At 47.5% G+C, this 25,747-nt stretch overlaps 1 protein-coding gene across 1 annotated transcript in view; it reads right to left on the bottom strand.

Annotated features, from left to right (window-relative positions):
• The window catches only part of clec16a (C-type lectin domain containing 16A), a 324,098-nt gene that overhangs the window by 117,446 nt on the left and 180,905 nt on the right, over nucleotides 1-25,747 (bottom strand). Inside the window, exon 19 of the mRNA XM_072481721.1 lies at nucleotides 23,724-23,844. Coding sequence (XP_072337822.1) covers nucleotides 23,724-23,844 — 121 coding nt within the window. The remainder of the gene's footprint in view (nucleotides 1-23,723; nucleotides 23,845-25,747) is intronic.

The following is a 25,747-nucleotide window of genomic DNA, read 5'->3' as shown; positions in this document are numbered from 1 at the left end:
AAAAACATAAGCCATAAATCCATGGCCAGGTTTGTGCCATGCAGATTAGCAAAGTTATTTATAAATTGCCCGGAGATACAGGCCTTTCACACCATTTAATATTGCTACAACTCACTGTCCTGTGCTAGAATATTTCTACAAAACTGGACATCATAACCTAACACAATTCTATCCTATCAAACTCCAGAGAATGGATGGCCCTGGATATCCCCAGTTGCTGCTGCCCAAGCCTGAGTCACTATGCTTGGAAAGGGTTCATCATCAGTTCCCATATTTACGGCTAACTTTTAATTTGAGTCAGAGGCAAATGGCTAGATGATATAGTAACCAGCTGGTCTTATATAGTCAACATGCATTCTGCTGACATCCAATTTAACAGCATATTTACCCTCCAACAGTGAATTTACCGTATAAAAATGCATTGTAGTTTTGCTTCACACCAACATTCACATCTTGCAGTGTAGGGTGGAAACTTTTGCCCTCTTTCAGTGTTGTGTTTGGAGGCTGGGACGGCAGTTAATCAAATAGGAGGGCCCCTTTCACTCTGATCAAGTCTGGGCAGGAAAGCCTGTGGTCAGCCTTCCTGCCCCACTGCCAATTAAAGCCTTTAAGTGGACAATTAATGGCTACCTAAGGGTCTCATCCCACTGCTGCTCGTATTCCAGACAGACCTGCCACCGCCACATGGGGAGTACGACAGGTAAACCCCCTACAGGCTGCTGGTTGACTCCTGCGGTCTCTTTTTCAAGGCACTCGATGCCCGATTGCGGGTCTGACTTTGGGGAGGATGGGGCAGCCACTCCCCTTGCAGACTTGATGGGCCACATAGTGTCTTTCTGCACTGTAGGAATTTGATGGTTTGCTTGGCTTTGTTGCCAACCCGCCCTTACACACCCCTACACTGCAACGCCTCACAACACCCAAAACTTCTCCCATCATTACTTCCCTGTAGCCTGGATCACTCTTTTATCCTGGGACTCCAGTGGCTGTCGCTTCAGCAGCAGACACTGCCTTCCTGGTGACGCTGTTGAGCAGCAGAGCTGCTGGCCTCTGATTGACTGGCAGCCCTCCGGGGTCCTGATCCCGCGTAAGGACTCGGTAGCTGCCTGGCATCTGCTGGATTGGCTCATGGATCTGCAGGCCTTCCCCAAAGAAGGCAACGCAGGTTTCTTGCCAACTCTTCAGCTGATTGATGAGCTCCCCATCGCCTCAACAAGATTCCTCCCTTAAATCCAGAGTCAGAATCTGATTTGGTTAAGTGGAACTTTCACTTCAGGTCAGGTAGGTCCCTGGGTTAGGTTGCATATCAATGCGAGGTGAAACCATCTCACACTGACAATCTCATAGGGGCTGGTTTAGCACACTGGGCTAAATCGCTGGCTTTTAAAGCAGACCAAGGCAGGCCAGCAGCACGGTTCGATTCCCGTACCAGCCTCCCCGATCAGGCGCTGGAATGTGGCGACTAGGGGATTTTCACAGTAACTTCATTGAAGCCTACTTGTGACAATAAGCGATTTTCATTTCATTAGAGCAAAATCTGAACAGTGCTGGCAAGGAGAACAGAGCAAATAGTGACTGTGGAACATTAGAACACAAAAAATAAGAGCAGAAGGCAGGCCAGCAGCATGGTTCAATTCCCGTAACAGCCTCCCCGATCAGGCGCTGGAATGTGGCGACTAGGGGCTTTTCACAGTAACTTCATTTGAAGCCTACAATAAGCGATTTTTATTTCATGTAAACCTGACAAGCCAGCTCCGCCATTCAATGTGATTGTGGCTGAATTTGGGCTATAATTTCACTTTCCTCCCTGCTCCCATTCCCCTAGAGACCAAAAATCTGTGCATCTCACCTGTGAATATATTCAAGGAAGGCGTATCCAAAACCCTTTTAGGTAGAAAATTCCAAACATTCGCTTCCTTTTGAGTGAAGTAATTTCTTCTCATTTCAGTCCTAACCGATTGCTCCCTCACCCTGAGACGGTGTCGTCTTGTTCCAGATTCCCCAGCCAGGGGAAGCAACCTCTCAGCATTAACCCGGTCAAGCCCTTTGGGATCTTGGATGCATCTATCAGATCACCATTCTTTTAACCTCTGCAGAATATAGACCCATTTTCTCAGCCTGTCATCACAGAGTAGGTAACCCACTCAGCCCAAAGACCAATCTACTGATCTTCAATGTACAGCCTTCAAATGCAAGAACATCCTTCCTTAAACAAGGAGACCAACGTTACACATGATATTCCAGATTAAATCCCTATACAATTGTAGCAAGAGTTCTTTATGTTCTGTAATCCAATCCCCTTTCAATAAAGGGCAACATCCCATTTGCCTTCCGAATTGCTTGCTTTACGTACATGCTAACATTGTGTTCCTCGTAGAAGTACACTCAAATCCCTGTGAATGTCAGCATCTACAAGTTTCATACCTTTGCAAAAATATACTGCTTTTCTGTTCTTGCTACTAAAAATGAATAACCCACATTTTACTCCATCTGCCACCTTGTTTCCACTCACTTAAACCTGTCCAAGGGCTGGATTCCGCAAGCCGCACCTGCCAGCCAATCGCCATTGATGGGACGGGGCCCATGTAAAGGTCCATTGGACCTTGGGCGGGAATTTCCAGTCGGGTGCGGGGCCGAAGGATCCCACCCTATATTTGTTGCAACCTCAACTTATCGAATGCCTTTTGGAAATCCAAGTACACTACATATACTGGTTCCCCTTTATCTACCCCACTAGTGACATCCTCAAAAAACCCACACATTTTTCAAACAGTATTTCCTTTCGTAAAACTTTGCTGACCGTTTCTAATCATACAATGATTTTCTAAGTGCATTAAGACTTCCTTAATAATAGATTCCAGCAATTTCCCTATGACTGATTTCAGACTAACTGACCTGTAGTTCCCAGTTTTCTCTTTCCTTCCTTTCTTGAATAGCGGTTGTCACACTTGCCAACTTCCAATTTGCTGGGACAATTCCAGAATATAGGGAATTTTGGAAAACCATTGCCAATGCATCCACTATCTCTGCAGCTTTCTCTTTTGGAATACAAGAATGTAGACCATCAGGTCCTGGGGATTTGTTAGCTTTTAGTCCCTTGGGTTTCTCCAGTATTCTTCCTGGGCTAAATCGTTGGCTTCGATAGCAGACCAAGGCAGGCCAGCAGCACGGTTCAATTCCTGTAACAGCCTCCCCGAACAGGCGCTGGAATGTGGCGACTAGGGGCTTTTCACAGTAACTTCATTTGAAGCCTACTTGTGACAATAAGCGATTTTCACTTTCACGATATGAATTGCCTTCATTTCCTCACTATTAGCAGCCTCAAGGTTGCCCTCCATTTCTCGTATGCAACTTGTTTATTTCCCTGCCAATTCTTCATTCCCCTTGATAATTTCTCCTGCCTTTGCTTCTGAAGAGCCAATGTTTACTTTAAATCACTCTTTTCCTTCTTACATCCCTAACTACTTTACTTTTGAATTCTAATTTTTCCCTTTTATCAAATTTGGGGTAGCCCTTTTTTCATTTCCAAAACACTCCCAATACTCAGATTTACTACTATCTTTGGAACATTATACATCTCTTATTTTAATCTAATCTAATCCTTTCTTAGTATGCCATGGTTGGGTCTTTCTCAAAGTTTTTTCTTTTCAATGGAATGCATTTTAAGCATATTGGATTGTTTCTTTAAATGTCTCCCACTGTTTATTTATTGCCATGCCTTTGTGTCTATTTATCTAATCAGCCATCGCTAGTTCTCCCCTGATATGTTTGTCTTTGTTTAAGTTTAAGATTCTCGTTTGTGATGGAGTATGCCAATTTCAAAATGTGGAATCCACATCACATTTAGTATGATCACTATTTCCCGGTTGACCTTTGACTATGACATTACTAATTAACCCAGTCACATTGCACAATACGATACTATCATCTACAATTGTAGAATCATAGAATCCGGACAGTGCAGAAGGAGGCCAATCAGCCCATCGAGTCTACACCAGCCCTTGGAAAGAGCACCCTACTTAAGCCAACACCTCCACCCTATCCACGTAACCCAGTAACCCCACCTAACGTTTTGGACACTAAGGGTCAATTTAGCATGGCCAATCCGCCTAACTTGCACTTCTTTTTTTTAATTATTAATTTAGAGTACCCAATTCATTTTTCCCAATTAAGGGGCAATTTAATGTGGCCAATCTACCTACCCCGCACATCTTTGGGTTGTGGGGGCGAAACCTACGCAAACACGGGGAGAATGTGCAAACTCCACACGGACAGTGACCCTAAATCGGGATCGAACCTGGGACCTCGGCGCCATGAGGCAGCAATAATAACCACCGTGCCACCATGCTGCCCCAACTTGCGCGTCTTTGGACTGTGGGAGGAAACCGGAGCACCCAGAGGAAATTACGCAGGAACGGGGAGAAAGTGCAAACTCCACACAGTCACCCAAAGCCGGAATTGAACTAGGGTCCCTGAAGCTGTGAGGCAGCAGTGCTAACCACTGTGGGCCAGCATGTCTTCCGGTTAGCAATTTCTTTCATTAGCACTTAGATGAGCATGGAGTTTAAAACAAGTTAGTGAATGGAGATATTGATGGGGGGAAGTCTTACAACACCAAGGTTTAGGGAGAGGAAGTTGGATTGATACACTTACATATGAATTCCTATGTTGCCAGCACTACAAAACTTGTAATCTGAAAAACAGGACATAGTCCAGACCAAGTATTAGGCAATGGTTTTACAAGATTAATGTCTGTCAAGGAGCTGGAAAACTATTAATATCTGCTTCGGGGGAGATACTCACATTAATTCAAAGTCATTTTGATCCTTGAATAAAAAACTTGAATTATCCTTCCAGTAGTTGAAGTTAAGCAATTGTAATGAAATAGCACACAAGGCTGTTTTTGCACGAATTCAATAAGGAAAAATAGTCTATCATGGCATGTTACTTAATCATATTGGTGCACAAATGACCTAATAATAGACTATTACTGACAAAAATGGATTGTGACATTGGTCCTAGAAGCGAATACCCACCGTGTGGGGAGCACAGTAGCATAGTGGTGAGCACAATTGCTTCACAGCTCCAGGGTCCCAGGTTAAATTCCCGACTTGGGTCACTGTCTGTGCGGAGTCTGCACGTTCTCCCCGTGTCTGCGTGGGTTTCCTCCGGGTGCTCTGGTTTCCTCCCACAGTCCAAAGATGTGCAGGTTAGGTGGATTGGCCATGCTAAATTGCCCTGTCCAAAATTGCCCTTAAGTGTTGGGTGGGGTTACTGGGCTATGGGGATAGGGTGGAGGTGTGGGCGTGGGTAGGGTGCTCTTTAAAAGAGCCGGTGCAGACTCGATGGGACGAATGGCCTCCTTCTGCACTGTAAATTCTATGATTCTATGAACCTAATGTAAATCAAATTTTAAAAATATATGGCTGTGTAAAATATTATTCATATTTCAGGTTTCTGATCACTGTTTTATTTTAGATTTTTCATAGTTGTCAAAATCTTAGTTTGATCAGCGGTTTTCGATCTTTTGTTATTATAAATTTAGAGTACCCAATTATGTTTTTCCAATTAAGGGGCAATTTAGCGTGGCCAATCCACCCAACATGCACATCTTTGCGTTGTGGGGGGCAAAACCCACGCAGACACGGGGAGAATGTGCAAACTCTTCATGGGCAGTGATCCGGGGCCGGGATCGAACCGGGTCCGCAGTGCCATAGGCAGCAGTGCACCACCATGCCGCCCAATGTTTAGTTTACAAAAATAAGAGTAAAATGGAAGTGTTTACTGGAGTATAAATAACATGGAGCAGGATAGCTTCATCCTTGATCAGGCATTTAAGTAGTTGAACAGACAGAATTAACACATCATCTGTATTGCTCAAGACAAGTAAAAGCATTTTTCGTTTAGAGAAAGTGTGGTTATCGCATATTTGACATGCAATTTATTGGCATGCCAGACAAGTATCTGGCGGCTATATATATTGGTCAGTATCCCATGGTGATGCAAAAGGGGAGTCAAGGCCATGTGTAATATTCAGATGAAGACTGGTGGTAAGGGGAGAGAAGTGGGGGCGAAAAATAATACTTAAGAGCAGGACACAGGCATAATGCAGGTGGCATTTACAAATCATCCATTGTGTCCTTATTTTAGATACTTCCACTAACACCATTGGCTACTTTAATTTTTTTTTAATTAAATATTTTATTGAAAATTTTTGGTCAACCAACACAGTACATTGTGCATCCTTTACACAATATTATAACAACACAAATAACAATGACCTATTTTATAAACAAAAAATGAATAAATAATAAATAACAAAAAATGAAAACTAGCCCTAATTGGCAACTGCCTTGTCACAAGTAACACTCTCCAAAAATATAATTTAACAGTCCAATATATAATTATCTGTAGCAACGACCTATACATACTATACAGTATATATTAACAACCCTGAGAGTCCTTCTGGTTCCTCCTCCCCCCCCCCCCCCACACCCCCGATCCTGGGCTGCTGCTGCTGCCTTCTTTTTCCCATTCCGTCTATCTTTCTGCGAGGTATTCGACGAACGGTTGCCACCGCCTGGTGAACCCTTGAGCCGACCCCCTTAGGACGAACTTAATCCGCTCTAGCTTTATAAACCCCGCCATGTCATTTATCCAGGTCTCCACCCCCGGGGGCTTGGCTTCTTTCCACATTAGCAATATCCTGCGCCGGGCTACTAGGGACGCAAAGGCCAAAACATCGGCCTCTCTCGCCTCCTGCACTCCCGGCTCTTGTGCAACCCCAAATATAGCCAACCCCCAGCTTGGTTCGACCCGGACTCCTACTACTTTTGAAAGCACCTTTGTCACCCCCATCCAAAACCCCTGTAGTGCCGGGCATGACCAAAACATATGGGTATGATTCGCTGGGCTTCTCGAGCACCTCGCACACCTATCCTCCACCCCAAAAAATTTACTGAGCCGTGCTCCAGTCATATGTGCCCTGTGTAATACCTTAAACTGAATCAGGCTTAGCCTGGCACACGAGGACGACGAGTTTACCCTGCTTAGGGCATCTGCCCACAGCCCCTCCTCGATCTCCTCCCCCAGCTCTTCTTCCCATTTCCCTTTTAGTTCATCTACCATAGTCTCCCCTTCGTCCCTCATTTCCCTATATATATCTGACACCTTACCATCCCCCACCCATGTCTTTGAGATCACTCTGTCCTGCACCTCTTGTGTCGGGAGCTGCGGGAATTCCCTCACCTGTTGCCTCGCAAAAGCCCTCAGTTGCATATACCTGAATGCATTCCCTTGGGGCAACCCATATTTCTCGGTCAGCGCTCCCAGACTCGCGAACTTCCCATCCACAAACAGATCTTTCAGTTGCGTTATTCCTGCTCTTTGCCACATTCCATATCCCCCATCCATTCCCCCGGGGCAAACCTATGGTTGTTTCTTATCGGGGACCCCCCCCAAGGCTCCAGTCTTTCCCTTATGCCGTCTCCACTGTCCCCAAATCTTCAGTGTAGCCACCACCACCGGGCTTGTGGTGTAGTTCCTCGGTGAGAACGGCAATGTCACCATAGCCTGTAGGCTAGTCCCCCTACAGGACGCCCTCTCTAATCTCTTCCACGCCGCTCCCTCCTCCTCTCCCATCCACTTACTCACCATTGAAATATTAGCGGCCCAATAATACTCACTTAGGCTCGGTAGTGCCAGCCCCCCCTTATCCCTGCTACGCTGCAAGAATCCCTTCCTCACTCTCAGGGTCTTCCCGGCCCACACAAAACCCATGATGCTCTTTTCAATCCTTTTAAAAAAAGCCTTCGTGATCACCACCGGGAGGCACTGAAACACACAGAGGAATCTCGGGAGGACCACCATCTTAACCGCCTGCACCCTCCCTGCCATTGACAGGGATACCATATCCCATCTCTTGAAATCCTCCTCCATCTGTTCCACCAACCGCGTTAAATTTAACCTACGCAATGTGCCCCAATTCTTAGCTATCTGGATCCCCAGGTAACGAAAGTCCCTGGTTACCTTCCTCAATGGTAGGTCCTCTATTTCTCTACTCTGCTCCCCTGGATGCACCACAAACAACTCACTTTTCCCCATGTTCAATTTATACCCTGAAAAATCCCCAAACTCCCCAAGTATCCGCATTATTTCTGGCATCCCCTCCGCCGGGTCCGCCACGTATAGTAGCAAATCGTCCGCATACAAAGATACCCGGTGCTCTTCTCCTCCCCTAAGTACACCCCTCCACTTCTTGGAACCCCTCAACGCTATTGCCAGGGGCTCAATCGCCAGTGCAAACAATAATGGGGACAGAGGGCATCCCTGCCTTGTCCCTCTATGGAGCCGAAAATATGCAGATCCCCGTCCATTCGTGACCACGCTCGCCACTGGGGCCCTATACAACAGCTGCACCCATCTAACATACCCCTCTCCAAAACCAAATCTCCTCAACACCTCCCACAAATAATCCCACTCCACTCTATCAAATGCTTTCTCGGCATCCATCGCCACTACTATCTCCGTTTCTCCCTCTGGTGGGGCCATCATCATTACCCCTAACAACCTCCGTATATTCGTGTTCAGCTGTCTCCCCTTCACAAACCCAGTTTGGTCCTCGTGGACCACCCCCGGGACACATTCCTCTATTCTCATTGCCATTACCTTGGCCAGGACCTTGGCATCTACATTTAGGAGGGAAATAGGTCTATAGGACCCGCATTGTAGCGGGTCCTTTTCCTTCTTTAAGAGAAGCGATATCGTTGCTTCATAGTCGGGGGCAGTTGTCCCCTTTCCTTTGCCTCATTAAAGGTCCTCGTCAGTACCGGGGCGAGCAAGTCCACATATTTTCTATAGAATTCGACTGGGAATCCATCCGGTCCCGGGGCCTTTCCCGCCTGCATGCTCCTAATTCCTTTCACCACTTCTTCTACCACGATCTGTGCTCCCAGTCCCACCCTTTCCTGCTCTTCCACCTTGGGAAATTCCAGCCGATCCAAGAAGCCCATCATTCTCTCCCTCCCATCCGGGGGTTGAGCTTCATATAATTTTTTATAAAATGTCTTGAACACTCCATTCACTCTCTCCGCTCCCCGCTCCATCTCTCCTTCCTCATCCCTCACTCCCCCTATTTCCCTCGCTGCTCCCCTTTTCCTCAATTGGTGTGCCAGCAACCTGCTCGCCTTCTCCCCATATTCATACAGTACACCCTGTGCCTTCCTCCATTGTGCCTCTGCAGTGCCTGTAGTCAGCAAGTCAAATTCTACATGTAGCCTTTGCCTTTCCCTATACAGTCCCTCCTCCGGTGCTTCCGCATATTGTCTGTCCACCCTCAAAAGTTCTTGCAGCAACCGCTCCCGTTCCTTACTCTCCTGCTTCCCTTTATGTGCCCTTATTGATATCAGCTCCCCTCTAACCACCGCCTTCAACGCCTCCCAGACCACTCCCACCTGGACCTCCCCATTATCATTGAGTTCCAAGTACTTTTCAATGCACCCCCTCACCCTTAGACACACCCCCTCATCTGCCATTAGTCCCATGTCCATTCTCCAGGGTGAGCGCCCTCCTGTTTCCTCCCCTATCTCCAAGTCCACCCAGTGTGGAGCGTGATCCGAAATGGCTATAGCCGTATACTCCGTTCCCCTCACCTTCGGGATCAATGCCCTACCCAGCACAAAAAAGTCTATTCGCGAGTAGACTTTATGGACATAGGAGAAAAACGAGAACTCCTTACTCCTAGGTCTGCTAAATCTCCACGGGTCTACACCTCCCATCTGCTCCATAAAATCTTTAAGTACCTTGGCTGCTGCCGGCCTCCTTCCAGACCTGGACTTCGACCTATCCAGCCCTGGTTCCAACACCGTATTAAAATCTCCCCCCATTATCAGCTTTCCCATCTCTAGGTCCGGAATGCGTCCTAGCATCCGCCTCATAAAATTGGCATCATCCCAGTTCGGGGCATATACGTTTACCAAAACCACCGTCTCCCCCTGTAGTTTGCCACTCACCATCACGTATCTGCCCCCGTTATCCGCCACTATAGTCTTTGCCTCGAACATTACCCGCTTCCCCACTAATATAGCCACCCCCCTGTTTTTCGCATCTAGCCCCGAATGGAACACCTGCCCCACCCATCCTTTGCGTAGCCTAACCTGGTCTATCAGTTTCAGGTGCGTTTCCTGTAACATAACCACATCTGCCTTAAGTTTCTTAAGGTGTGCGAGTACCCGTGCCCTCTTTATCGGCCCGTTCAGCCCTCTCACGTTCCACGTGATCAGCCGAGTTGGGGGGCTTCCTACCACCCCCCCCTTGTCGATTAGCCATCACCTTTTTCCAGCTCCTCACCCGGTTCCCACGCAGCTGTATCTCCCCCAGGCGGTGCCCCCCCGCCCATCCTCTCCCATACCAGCTCCCCCCTCTCCCCAGCAGCAGCAACCCAGTAATTCCCCCCTCCCACCCCCCCCCGCTAGATCCCCCGCTAGCGTAATTACTCCCCCCATGTTGCTCCCAGAAGTCAGCAAACTCTGGCTGACCTCGGCTTCCCCCCGTGACCTCGGCTCGCACCGTGCGACGCCCCCTCCTTCCTGCTTCTCTATTCCCGCCATGATTATCATAGCGCGGCAACCAAGCCAGCGCTTCTCCCTTGGCCCCGCCCCCAATGGCCAACGCCCCATCTCCTCCACCTCCCCTCCTCCCCCCATCACCACCTGTGGGAGAGAGAAAAGTTACCACATCGCAGGATTAGTACATAAAACCCCTCTTTGCCCCCCACATTCGCCCCACCACTTTGTTCGAACGTTCTTTTTAATAACCCGCTCATTCCAGTTTTTCTTCCACAATAAAAGTCCACGCTTCATCCGCCGTCTCAAAGTAGTGGTGCCTCCCTCGATATGTGACCCACAGTCTTGCCGGTTGCAGCATTCCAAATTTTATCTTCTTTTTATGAAGCACCGCCTTGGCCCGATTAAAGCTCGCCCTCCTTCTCGCCACCTCCGCACTCCAGTCTTGATAAACGCGGATCACTGCGTTCTCCCATTTACTGCTCCGAGTTTTCTTCGCCCATCTAAGGACCATTTCTCTATCCTTAAAACGGAGGAATCTCACCACTATGGCTCTGGGAATTTCTCCTGCTCTCGGTCCTCGCGCCATCACTCGGTATGCTCCCTCCACCTCCAACGGACCCGCCGGGGCCTCCGCTCCCATTAACGAGTGCAGCATCGTGCTCACATATGCCCCGACGTCCGCTCCCTCCACACCTTCAGGAAGACCAAGAATCCTCAGGTTGTTCCTCCTTGCGTTGTTTTCCAGTGCCTCCAACCTTTCCACACATCGTTTCTGATGTGCCTCCTGCGTCTCCGTCTTCACCACCAGGCCCTGTATATCGTCCTCATTCTCGGCTGCCTTTGCCTTCCCGACCCGAAGCTCCTGCTCCTGGGTCTTTTGTTCCTCCTTTAGCCCTTCGATCGCCTGTAGTATCGGGGCCAACAGCTCTTTCTTCATTTCCTTTTTGAGCTCTTCCACACAGTATTTCAAGAACTCTTGTTGTTCAGGGCCCCATGTTAAACTGCCACCTTCCGACGCCATCTTGGTTTTTGCTTGCCTTCCTTGCCGCTGTTCTAAAGGATCCACTGCAATCTGGCCACTCTCTCCTCCTTTTTCCATCCGTATCCAGGGGGGATTCCCTTCTGGTTTACCGCACAGTGTTTTTAGCCGTCAAAATTGCCGTTGAGGCTCCTATCAAGAGCCCAAAAGTCCGTTTCACAGGGAGCTGCCGAAACGTGCGACTCAGCTGGTCATCGCCGCACCCGGAAGTCCCTTGGCTACTTTAATAATTCCAATGCTTACATATATTGATTTTGGTCTTATTTTTGGTGCAAATACAAATCGTGTTGGTGAATGGACTCTGAACTTTCTTCTCCCCTGAAAAAATGTTATCCTACCATGCCGGTCTTTCTCACATGCTTACTGTGATTAACTGAACACGAGCAGTTTGTACGCCAATCCAAACTTTTAAGAGGATGTCATTTGTGATTTCGACCATGGTGGTCTAAGTAATACGAGCAGGGTGGAAGTTGGATTACAGGAAGTAAAGCAGGGAGTTTTCAGAGAAGTTGGTTAAGACATAGAATGCTAAACCACAACAACTATTACTCTCCTACACACTCTTGTTCATTTTGTCTACTTACAGGGCACCACAGCTATAAAACTCAATGTCTGAATTTGTCAGCAAACCATTGTGCCTTGTTGAACATTCTGAATTAAGTGCTTTAAAACAGAATTAAATTCACCTGTTCTATCAAGATTATTACGTGCCACTTGAAAAAGACACCTACACCATAAGCCACTGACCAAAAAGCCAATACCACAATACAAAAGAAAATCACACAAGTTAAAACCATCCCACTTTCATTACCCAAACTATCGTGTGGTTGAATCATTTACTGTAAAGCTGGTGAAGTGTACTGGAAAACTACTATTAGGCACCCTACTGTGCTCCACGCCAATGTAAAGAAAGAATATGTGGAACACCTGACTAATATCATAAAGCCAAAAACACCTACTCACAAATTTAAACTCACATTGAAAAGTTTACATCAATAAAGGTTTCTTACACTTCCGGTAGCGGCCATGACCTGCTAGGTCACGCGAACGGCAGCTCCCGCCGGGATCGGTGTTTCGTGCCGCTAAAAGCGGCAGTTAACAGGAGGGACCGGCGTGGGAACAGACCCCCCCTCGCTGATGGATGGAGAGGATCAGGAGCGGAGCCAGCAGACGCGCAACCCCGGGGAAGAAGGTCGAGAAGGTCCGGGAGGACAAAATGGCGGCCGGAGAAGATCGGGAGGTGTGGGCCCAGTGGGCCAGAGAACAGCAGGAGCTTCTGAAAAACTGCTTCATGGAGCTGAAAGCGGAGCTGCTGGCCTCCATGGAGAGAATTGTGGTGACCCAGAAGGCGCAGGAGAAGGAGATCAAGGAGGTGAGGAGGAAGGTGGCGGAGAATGAGGACGAGGTCCTGGGCCTGGCGGTGAAAGTGGAGGTGCATGAGGCGCTCCATAAGAGATGGCAGGAGAGGTTGGATGACCTTGAGTGCTCGGAGCCACAATCTGCAGATCCTGGGCCTTCCCGAAGGAGTGGAGGGGCGGACGCGAGCACGTACGTGGCCACAATGTTGGGGACGCTGATGGGCGTGGGGGCCTTCCCGCGGCCCTTGGAGCTGGATGGGGCGCACAGGGTACTCGCCAGAAAGCCAAGGGTAAACGAGCCACCGAGGGCGATGGTGGTACGGTTTCAGCGCTTGGCAGACCGGGAGCGAGTCCTGCGGTGGGTGAAGAAAGAGCGGAGCAGTAAGTGGGAGACTGGCGAGATCCGAATTTACCAAGACCTGAGAGCTGAGCTGGCGAGGAGGCGTGCAGGTTTTAACAGGGCGAAGGTGGTCCTCCACAGTAAAGGGGTGAAGTTTGGGCTCCTGCACCAGGCAACATACCAGGACAGGCACCACTATTTTGATACCCCAGACGAGGCGTGGTCGTTCATCAGGCAGGAGGAGCTGGACCTGAACTAAGGGACTGCTGTATGGGGGAGAAATGTGCGGGTGGGGAGGGATCGAGGGGAGGACAGCGGGTAAAGCACAAGTTTATGGGCATGTCTGCCCTAGTTTGGTTGGGGGTTCTGTTGTTTGTTTTGCTCGTTTTCCAGGTGTTTTGTTTTCCAGGTGTTCGGTGCTAGGGGGTGGGAAACGCCCGGGACGGGCTGTCCGGCGCACGGGGAGGTCCCAGATGGCACTTGCCCCTCTACCCTGCGGGGGAGGGGGGGGGGGGAAAGGGTGGCTCGAAGGAGGCAACAAGTTAAGGGTTGGCATATAGAGGCGGGAGCGGCCGGGGTCAGCATGGGTGAGCTGACTCACGGAAGCACAATGGGGGGGGGGGGAACCAGAGATAAGCGGATGCTTGGCAGGGGAGGGGGGTGGGGGGTGCAGGGGGTTTGGGGGAGGGGTGCTGCTTTGCTGACTGAACGGGAGCTAGGTGAGGGGTATGGATGGTGGAGAGTCGGGTGAGGGGGCCGCTGGGGGGGGGGGGGGGGGGGGGGGGGGGGGGGGGGGGGAGAGCTGGGGGAGGGAGGCGGGGGCCGAAAAAGGGAGATGGCTAGTCGGCGGCGGCGGGGGGGGGGGGGGGGGGGGGGGGGGGTTGGTTACCCCTCCCCCAAACCCAAGCGCTCCCACGTGTTCTCGCATTTAAAGGGGTTGAAGGTGGACGTGGCCATGTTGCAAGAGACGCACTTAAAGCTTGCGGACCAGACGAGGCTGAGGAAAGGATGGGTGGGACAGGTGTTTCACTCGGGGTTAGACTCAAAGATCAGAGGAATGGCTATTTTGGTCAGTAAACGAGTGGCATTTGAGGCGGGGAGCATCGTGGCGGACAAGGGGGGCAGGTATATAATGGTGAGTGGCAAGCTGCAGGGGGCCCGGGTGGTGTTAGTGAATGTATATGCCCCGAACTGAGACGATGCGGACTTTATGAGGCGCGTGTTGGGGAGGATCCTGGACTTGGAGATATGTCACCTGATTATGGGAGGGGACTTTAATACGGTCTTGGATCCGAGCTTGGATCGTTCCAAGTCCAGAACGGGAAAGAGGCCGGCGGCGGCCAGGGCCTTGTGGGAGTTCATGGGCCAGATGGGGGGAGTGGACCCCTGGAGGTTTACGCGGCCAAGGACAAAGGAGTTTTCCTTTTTCTCCCATGTCCATAGAATCTATTCGCGAATAGACTTCTTTGTGTTGAGTAGGGCGTTAATCCTGAGGGCGGAAGGGGTAGAATACTCGGCCATTGCGGTCTCGGACCATGCCCCGCACTGGGTGGACCTGCGACTGGGGGCGGAACGGGGTCAGCGCCCTCTCTGGCGACTGGATGTGGGGCTGCTGGCGGACGAAGAGGTGTGCGGGCTGATAAGGAGGAGTATTGAGAATTATGTGGGAGCGAATGACACAGGAGAGGTGACGGTGGCAGTGGTTTGGGAGGCTCTGAAGGTGGTCATTAGGGGAGAGTTAATCTCCATTAGGTCCCATAGAGAGGAGAGGGCGGAGAGGGAGAGACTGGTGGGAGAGATACTCAGGGTAGATAGGAGGTACGCGGAGGCCCCAGAGGGTGGCTGTTGAACGAGCGCCAGAAATTACAGGCGGAGTTTGACCTGCTGTCCCCGGGGAAGGAGGAGGCGCAGCTGAGGAAAGCGAAGGGGGGAGTTTATGAGTAAGGGGAGAAGGCGAGTAGGATGCTGGCGCACCAGCTGCGCAGGAGGGAGGCGGCCAGAGAGATTGGGGGAGTGCGGGATAGGGAAGGCAACATGGTGCTGAGCCCAGAGAGGGTCAATGAAGTCTTCAGGGAGTTCTACGGAAGGTTATACAAGTCGGAACCCCCCAGGGAGGGGGAAGGGATGAGGCGGTTCATGGACCGGTTGAGGTCCCCAAGGGTGGAGGCAGAGCAGGCGCAGGGACTGGGGGCCCCGATTGGGTTGGAGGAGGCAGTCAGGGGGCTGGCAGGCATGCAGACAGGCAAGGCCCTGGGCCCGGACGGCTTCCCCATAGAATTTTATGAGAAGTTCTCGGAGCTGCTGAGCCCGCTCCTGATGAGAACCTTCAATGAGGCAAAGGAGAAAGGGACCCTCCCTCCGACAATGTCACAGGCATTGATTTCGCTTATCCTGAAGAAGGAGAAGGATCCGCTTCAGTGTGGGTCAGACAGGCCGATATAGCTCCTGAACGTGGATGCCAAGCTGTTGGCAAAAATTCTGGCCACCAGAATAGAGGACTGTGTCCCGGGAGTGATTGGGGAGGACCAGACGGGGTTTGTTAAGGGCAGGCAGCTGAACGCGAATGTGAGGAGGCTCCTGAATATTATCATGATGCCCTCAGAGGGGCGGGGCGGGGCGGGGGGGGGGGGGGGCAGGTTTGGATTTGGGGAGGGATTTATAGGATGGGTCAAGCTGCTGTATCAGGCCCCTGTAGCGAGTGTGTCCACAAACCGGCTAAGGTCAGAATATTTCAGGCTGCACCTGGGAACGAGACAGGGGTGGCCCCTGTTCCCATTGCTGTTTGCCCTGGCAATTGAGCCGTTGGCCATTGCGCTCAGGACTTCGGGGGATTGGAGGGGACTGGTGCGCGGAGGGGAGGAGCACCGGGTCTCCCTCTATGCGGATGACCTGCTGTTGTATATTTTGGACCCGTTAGATGGGGGAGGTTATGCGGATCCTGGGGGACTTCGGGAGGTTCTCGGGGTATAAGTTGAACGTGGGGAAGAGTGAGCTGGTCGTGGTCCACGGTAGGGGCCATGAGGAGAGACTGAGGGAGCTCCCGCTCAGGATAGTGGAGAGGAGCTTTCGGTACTTGGGGATACAAATGGCCAGGAACTGGGATGCCCTGCACAGGCTCAACTTAACCCAGCTAGTGGAGCAGATGGAGGGAGAGTTTAAAAGGTGGGATATGTTCCCGCTTTCCCTGGCAGGACGGGTGCAGACTGTGAAGGTGACGGTTCTCCCCAGGTTCCTCTTCGTGTTTCAGTGCCTCCCCATTTTCATCCCCAAGTCCTTTTTCAAGCGGGTGAATAGGATTGTTACGGGATTTGTGTGGGTGAATAAAACCCCGCGAGTCAAAAAGGGTATTCTTGGAGCGTAGCCGCGTAGGATCCAGGACAGGGTGGTGTCTGGCATCTGGGTTGGGGAGGGGAAGGTGTCGGACATATATCAGGAGCTGCAGGAGGTGGAGGAAGCCTCAGTGGAGGAGTTGAAGGGCAAGTGGGAGGAGAAGCTGGATGAGGGCCTGTGGGCCGACGCTCTGGGCAAGGTGAACTCATGTGCCAGGCTCAGTTTAATCCAGTTGAAGGTGGTGCATCGGGCGCATATAATGGCAGCAAGAATGAGTAAGTTTTTTGGGGTGGAGGACAGGTGCCCGAGGTGTGCGGGGAGTCCGGTGAACCATGCCCATATGTTTTGGGCATGCCTGGCGCTTAAAGAATTCTGGCAGGAGTTTGCGAGGGTGATGTCTAGGATTTTGGACACTCGGGTGAAGGCGTGTCCAACGATAGCGATATTTGGAGTGGCGGAGGATCCAGGAGTGCAGGAAGCGAAAGAGGCCGAGGTACTGGCCTTTGCCTCCCTGGTAGCCCAGAAACGGATCTTGCTAATGTGGAGGGACTCGAATCCCCCGGGTGTGGAGACCTGGGTTAGCGATATGGCGGGGTTCCTCAGCCTGGAGCAAATAAAGTTCACCTTGAGAGGGTCCTTGATGGGGTTCTCCCGGCGGTGGCAACCTTTCCTTGACTTTCTAGGGGAGCAGTAAGTGTCAGCAGCATCCTGGGGGGGGGGTTTCAGGTGGGGGTACTGTTGATACAATGTGAGTTGGGCATGGAGACAAAACCCACCTTGTTCTGTTTAAAAAAAAAAGGAAAAACTTCTGTTATGCAAGTAGTTTCACTGTAAGCTTTGGGATATGTTGATTGTTATTTTTTTTATTATCTGTATTTCTATTTTTGTTATGTAAAACGCTCTTTGGAAAAACTTTAATAAAACATTTATTTAAAAAAAATATAAGGTTTCTTACTTTACTACAATATTCATGAACATTTTCCAATTTCATGAAATAAAATGTCAAATAGTATTCTGGGGCAGGAAATATAGATCCTCAAGCAAAAGCTGGATTTGACACCACTCTTACACTGGCTATTAAAACAGTGCGGTAAATAAGTAACAAAATTCACACACATCCAGACTTTCCTCCTTAGCTCTTATAGTGGGGCAGAGAAGAGTTCAAGGTTATTCGACAATTGCATCTGTCTCTTTGAGGCGTTCGAAAATTGTTTCTAAGACCTGAAGAAAGTTAAGAATAGTAACCCTCCTGCATACAAAGTGCAAGGCCAAGAGTGAGAAGGGGCAAAAGCGGAATATTCCGTTTAATTTTCCTCTCCTTCTCCTCCATCACCAAATCCTACAAATTCTTAATTTCTGTGAGAAAATTACATTTATAGAAAATTATTTGCACACCGAGACAAGATCAAGTATTAGTAAAATAGGGTTAGAAGCTGGGACATAATTGGAACAGGCCAAGCAGATATTATCCAGTACCAATTTTAAATTCATGCATTCGGAATGTAATTTTTAAATTTCCATTATAAATTCCTCTATCCACATTTTTCTTCTTTTTAAAATTTAGAGTATCTAATTATTTTTGGCCAATCCACCCACCCTGCACATCTTTGGGTTGTGGGGGCAAAACCCACGCAGACACGGGGAGAATGTGCAAACTCCACACGGACAGTGACCCAGAGCCGGGATCGAACCTGGGACCTCGGCGCTGCGAGGCAGCGGTGCTAGCCGCTGCGCCGTGCCGCCCACCCTATCAACATTTATAATGGAAAAGACTAACCTGTAAAGTGCTCAAATGGGGGGTCAAAATATGGCAGGAGTCAAAAGGTGGGATAATAAGTGAAATTGAATAAATAACGACATATACAAGACAGAGTGTGGACAAGCTAACTGTGATAGGCAAGTGGAATGGGATTCATGAAGTCAGGCTGTCTAATAGGCAACTTGGTTTGAGGATCAGGCTTCTTCTGCAGGGCAAATAAACCAACATGTACAAAAGTAGAACAATCAACACATTTTAGTGGAGCACAATGCACATGTGGAAGGGAAAATACTATTTGTTCTATGTACAAAATTCCACAAAGAAATTATTATCCCATACAAAATAGACAACTGTGTGCTCTTAATACATATTTTCTCCATTCCACTGGGATCATAACTAAGTTGAACGAAAGCAAGTCCTTTTACTAATTCATAATAGCATAGCATAGAGAAGCTCCTCTTTACATCGAAAATAAAAATTCCACATAATAACCGTTTGAATATTCCTAATGCTAATATTTGAAGTTAACTGATAAAACATAATCGTTAATAATTCCAGGTTTTCTTCTTGCTAATAGATAGTAATGGAGAATATACTAGTATGAAATACCAGCTGAATGATTAAGGTATGAAATATCACCCTACAATAGTCCACCAATTTATGATAGCCACCAAGAGGAGCTTTTAACTTAGTGAGTGGAATCAGCATCATTGTGTGGAATCTTCCCTCTGATTCACACCTCGTCGACTTTTGTGGTCTTCATAGTCAAAATGTTGTTCTTGTACCCAAGTTCTTTCACTCTGACAGGAGAGCCAGAGTATGTCAAGGCAAGTTTCCTCCAATAGCTTTTGCAGCAATTCAGAATTAGATTTAGTTTGTTTCACAATCAAGTATCACCTCAATGCCTCCAAAATTCGTTGATTTAAGGGTCAATTGGCACAATGAAAATCCAAAGGCACAAATGGCAATGGAAAAAGATACCAGCAGTCACTTGAAAACATACATAGTACATTATTACTAAACGGCAATAGTTAAAACTGTTGGTTCACAAGGGCAATGTGAAGTTGAGCTGGAAATAGTGATGCGATTCTTCCAAAATCCCACGAAACGTCAAGAATACTTTGAAGACAATGAGACACTACACTTCTCATAAAACCAAACATGAGCTGGGGATAATTTAGCAATAACGCATAGTAAATAGTACATAGTGCAATTTGTGATCTGCCTGTCAGAAAGGTTGTGGAGTCAAAGATGGCGATGTTCCCGCCACGGCCTGAAATAGCTTTGCAACGGACAGATTTTGCATCCTATTTTTAGTATCGGGACATCTTACCCTCTGCGCGCACTTGATTTCAGATAGAGAAAGCATTTCTTCCGCCAGCATTTGCCAAAGCGGTTGCAGCTTTCATACCATTTTTTAAAAAATGCTAAAGCTACACTTTTCTCCTGAAAGCACAATATAAGATTCCAATGCTGAGGTATGACAATGTAAAGCCATTCCAACAACGGATAATAACGTAAACACACACAAACAATATTACATCCCCCCCCACACACACACAGCCGATCTGGGGTTTAGAATCATTCCCATATAAAGCAGGTTATAATTTTTAAGCTATCTGTAATGTTAAGCGGTGGTTTTATTTAGGGGAAATAAGTCAGAATTCTGTTCAAGTCACTGAATATTCGACAACTAACCGCAGGTTTAAACGATTAATCCTCCACTAGTAATATGGGGAAGATGTGCTATAGTGTTACGGGTGTTTAAAGACGAGAGGAAATTAAGAATGAAAGTATTACATGGATGTTTCAGAGCATATCAGGAGATCCGTGATCACAGATAAATCATTTATTAGAAATGTGAGCAGTGCCGATGAAGAATCACATTATTTTATTACTGCCCAGCTGTCATGGAAACTATTGCAACAGGTTCCAAATGCTTTCATATCATTATGTTTACAATCGAAAATCGCAATTTAAAGCAAGAGTGGCAAAAATACAAGACAAAAAACGATGGGATTTAGGCTCAGAACTTGGAATGGAATCCTACCACAATGCACATATTCGGATTGTGTGCAAACTGCAGATTTATTTCCATCGATAGTCGAGAAAATGTGTAATCTACAGTAAAACGCGATCTTAAAAATTTTTAGGCAATGCTTGAGAAACAAAGAGTTTAAAAAAAAAAGAAAATTACACACCAGGCAAATCACCGAGCTTCCAAATGAATGCATAAAACAGTGATGGTTCTTCGGCATAGGAGCCTGAATATCTCTAAGTGATTACAAAAAGGTGCAGATGGTGGGCAGAACTTTTATATTCCGACGTCTGTTCGGGTACACTGAGGGAGAATTCAGAATGTCCAATTTACCTAACAAGCACGGCTTTGCCCTGGCACTGTGAAGCAACAGTGCTAACCGTGCTACCGTGCCGCCCACTGAAGGCAGTGTTGGACGGGGCAGTCATGATGTTGGGGAATGGTACAAATGGAGGGGCCTGAGGTGAGGACAAGTGGATGAATGTTCAAGGTGAGTTGGCACAATGGCAGCAAGACTTGCTTGTTAGGTTATTTGGACATTCTGAATTCTCCCTCAGTGTACCCGAACAGGTGCCGGAATGTGGCGATTTAAGGGATTTTCACAGTAACTTCATTGCAGTGTTCTTGACCCAGAGAGGAGTGGGGGCACGGAATGCACTGCCTGTGGAAGTAGTTGAGTCGGAAACATTAGGGACCGTCAAGCGGCTATTGGATAGGTACATGGATTACGGTAGAATGATAGGGTGTAGATTAATTTGTTCTTAATCTAGGACAAAAGTTCGGCACAACATCGTGGGCCGCAGGGCCTGTTCTGTGCTGTATTTTCTATGTTCTAATACACAAGAAGTAGGTGGCAAGAAGCCTGAAATTCAATGGAAGGGTGTGGGCAGGAAATGAAAGAAAACTGGATAGGCAGGCTACAAGATGTGAAACCTGATTGGAGTGAGAGGGTGACGGCCAAGCAGGCTCACCGGTCACATTAAAGGTAAGCAAGCCTGGCGTGGGTCCCAAAGGTCGCCTGGCGTGGGTCCCAAAGGTCGCCTGGCGTGGGTCCCAAAGGTCGCCTGGCGTGGGTCCCAAAGGTCGCCTGGCGTGGGTCCCAAAGGTCGCCTGGCGTGGGTCCCAAAGGTCGCCTGGCGTGGGTCCCAAAGGTCGCCTGGCGTGGGTCCCAAAGGTCAGCCAGTTGGCAAAAATGGGTACCGGAAAAAGAAATTTGAAAAACACTGTCTAGCACAACAACCCAAGTAACTGATGATAAATATACAAATGGCACAGGACGGAGCCTCCTTTAGAGGCTGCTAATATATGAATATCCAAAACTTTGGCATTAAAATTAAGTGTTGATGCTCAGCCTTTGTGTCAACTACTCAACAACGATCTGTCGGTCACACCAAGAATGAACCTCCTGAGATCCGAACACAAAGCTACTATGGTTCATAATAACTACAGATGTGGGAAGCTGCCTGTTTCGTCTTTTTCGTGATCTAGATGAGATTACTTGAAGGTTTGCCTGTCACCTTAAGAATGTTACCACTGACTGTATTTGTAGCCATTCTGGTTTATTTTTTTTAAAAACATCATTTACGGGATGTGGAAGTCACTGGTTAGGTCAGCAATTATTGCCCATCCCTAGTTGCCCTTCAGATGGTGGTGGTAGAATTGCCTTCTTGAAGATCTATGTATATCTCAGTGCAACTCTATGCAAGGTTGTACTTCTGTTTCTCACCAGATTGGTTGCATAATCGTGTGACATTGCATCATAGTTACATCAGTATCAGCCGCTCCTGAACTTAATCCTTTACTCAACATTGCCAACAGGGAGGAAACAAACCTGATACACAGGAAAGACTATTTTGCGACAGAAAGAGCTAATTTTGGTACAGCAGGAAAGAGAGATGGGAGCCCAATGGCTCTATGAAATGAAAATGAAATGAAAATCGCTTATTGTTACAAGTAGGCTTCAAATGAAGTTACTGTGAAAAGCCCCTAGTCGCCATATTCCGGCGCCTGTTCGGGGAGGCTGTTACAGGAATCGAACCATGCTGCTGGCCTGCCTTGGTCTGCTTTCAAAGCCAGCAATTTAGCCCTGTGCTAAGCAGCCCCTGATTACATATTATCTTTACTATCATTTTCTGCCGTCGAACGAATCTCCCAACCAGATCAATAATTTGCCTTTAATTCTGTGAGTTTTAGTTCAGCTAACAGTCTCTTATGTGGAACCTTACTGAATTCCTTCTGGAAGTCCATTTAAGCTGCATCCATAGATATTTCCTTGTCTATTGAAGTCACTTCCCCAAAATGTTCAATTAGGTGTGTTAGACATGGCTCACCCTTTAGAAATTCAAATTGGCTCACTCTGATCCATAAATATAGATTCCAACAATTCCCCCACAACAGGTGTGAGACTAACAGGCCTGTAATTTCCTGGTTACTCTCTCACATCTTTCCTAGTCTCCTTATCTTGGGCTAAACTTAGTGTAATGTTTTGAATACATGTGGCACTAATACCATAGGGGTACTCCTATGGATTGATGGCAATTTTGCTGGGACAGGGTTGTACTAGCTGGACTAATGACTCACACTATAACTGTTCTGCTTTGTGCTCAGGCTAGTAACCAAAAATGGAACAACTTAATTACTCACAGCACCGTCATCACCCACCCTGCTTAGTATAAAATCGGTATTTACTCATGTTTTTTTATTGAATCCGCGCATTAATCTTTGATTTTTTTTGCATTTCCACGGTATGTCTTTAAAGTAGATCAACACTAGCTTCATTCAGTAATTTAACCCTACCGTCAAACTTGTTGGAATGAGATTTAAAATAATTCTTTAAAGGAAGTTTAAACAGGATTCCCCACAGCTTGCCCCAGTGCTATAAAAACAGTTCTTTCCACAAATATAACGGGCCATCAGATCCAAAGTAGACACAACATTAAGATGGTGAAAAGTTACTGTATCAGCTGATCCTGAGGGTCATCACCAAATTTCCTTGACTGTGGTTCCCAATATCAACAATTTCAATGAGTCAATGTATTTTCCTGTATATGCCATGTAACAAAACTGTACAACAACTTCGCAAAATGTATATTTTTCCATTAAATAAAAATGTAAGGGAAGTTTCACACAAGGCATGAACTGTCATGTTTCCCCTTTTTCAAAAAATTCTACCTCGTGTTTTCTTGAAATAAAAATGGGGAAAAAATATAAACCATACTCGTAAATTAAAAAAATAACGTAGTCCTCTAATAGCTACAGTGAGAAACAAATCAAGCAGCACCAACAATTACTTACTCAGATCTAAAACGTCATCTGTTCTAATCAGATCCTCGTCCCTCGTCAATGGTAGTTGGGTCTCTGGCTCTCCTTGCAGTTGTAGGGATAAAGAACGGAGCATAAAGAAAATCCGGATAGCCTAAAAAACACACAAAGGTAACTTGATAACTGCAGCTAAGTTCTGAAATCACTTTAGCAATGCAGCTAAGTTACAGTGCTACTGCGAATAACAAAGCAATACTACGCTGATCCAGAGAAATGAAACAGAACAGAATGGAGTTCAGTTACAAGTGGAGTACCACAAGGATCTGTTCTGGGGCCGTTGCTGTTTGTCATTTTTATCAATGACCTAGAGGAAGGCGCAGAAGGGTGGGTGAGTAAATTTGCAGACGATACTAAAGTCGGTGGTGTTGTCGATAGTGTGGAAGGATGTAGCAGGTTACAGAGGGATATAGATAAGCTGCAGAGCTGGGCTGAGAGGTGGCAAATGGAGTTTAATGTAGAGAAGTGTGAGGTGATTCACTTTGGAAGGAATAACAGGAATGCGGAATAGTTGGCTAATGGTAAAGTTCTTGGAAGTGTGGATGAGCAGAGGGATCTAGGTGTCCATGTACATAGATCCCTGAAAGTTGCCACCCAGGTTGATAGGGTTGTGAAGAAGGCCTATGGAGTGCTGGCCTTTATTGGTAGAGGGATTGCGTTCCGGAGTCAGGAGGTCATGTTGCAGCTGTACAGAACTCTGGTACGGCCGCATTTGGAGTATTGCGTACAGTTCTGGTCACCGCATTATAGGAAGGACGTGGAGGCTTTGGAGCAGGTGCAGAGGAGATTTACCAGGATGTTGCCTGGTATGGAGGGAAAATCTTATGAGGAAAGGCTGATGGACTTGAGGTTGTTTTCGTTGGAGAGAAGAAGGTTAAGAGGAGACTTAATAGAGGCATACAAAATGATCAGGGGTTTAGATAGGGTGGACAGTGAGAGCCTTCTCCCGCGGATGGAAATGGCTGGCACGAGGGGACATAGCTTTAAACTGAGGGGTAATAGATATAGGACAGAGGTCAGAGGTAGGTTCTTTACGCAAAGAGTAGTGAGGCCGTGGAATGCCCTACCTGCTACAGTAGTGAACTCGCCAACATTGAGGGCATTTAAAAGTTTATTGGATAAACATATGGATGATAATGGCATAGTGTAGGTTAGATGGCTTTTGTTTCGGTGCAACATCGTGGGCCGAAGGGCCTGTACTGCGCTGTATCGTTCTATGTTCTATGTTCTAAGGCCTTTATGTCCTCTTCTTTGGAAATAAAACATCTCACTGCACAATTCAAAGAGCAGCTAGCGTGCTTTCCAGCGTCCTGGCCAATTCAACCAGCCTCATAAAAAAATGATTTTCAGGTGGTTTATCGTGATTCATGCAACCGAGGTGTCTGCATATTGGCTGATGTATTGACATACTTTACAGCAGTTATCAGACTTCAGAAAGTAATTAATCGGCTGTGAAAAGCTTTGGGGAAACCGGAGAATGTGAAAGGACTCAAAGTGAATACAAAGTTCTTTCTTCTTCATTAAGGTTTGCTGGAACTCCTTTTTAAAAAAAACAAAACAACTTATTTTCCTTACCAGCTCTATCCCTCTCCATGGCAACTTACTGAGGCTGAACACAACTGTTTGCAACTTGATGTCATATTTGACCCCAGGATGAGCTCCCAACCACAGATCTGCGACGACACAAATCAGCCATACTTTCCATCTCTGTAACATTGCTCAATACCCCTTCAGTTCATATGCTGCTCAATACCCCTTCAGTTCATATGCTGCTAAAACTTTCATCCACGCCTTTGTTACCCCTAGACTTGACTGTTGTAATACACTTTTAACGGTCTACACACATTGTACCCTCCATACATAACCTTCTGTTGCCCATGTCCTTCCTCATGCTAAACAACATTCAACCAGTGATTGGCGGCATGTTGGCAATGTGATTAGCACTGCTGCCTCACAGTTCCAGGGTACCTAGTTCAATTCTGGCCTCGGGTGAGACTTTG

The sequence above is a fragment of the Scyliorhinus torazame genome, chromosome 17, assembly GCF_047496885.1.
Source record: "Scyliorhinus torazame isolate Kashiwa2021f chromosome 17, sScyTor2.1, whole genome shotgun sequence".
NCBI classification, from domain to species: Eukaryota; Metazoa; Chordata; class Chondrichthyes; order Carcharhiniformes; family Scyliorhinidae; genus Scyliorhinus; species Scyliorhinus torazame.
This window is presented reverse-complemented; position numbering and strand designations above follow the sequence as displayed.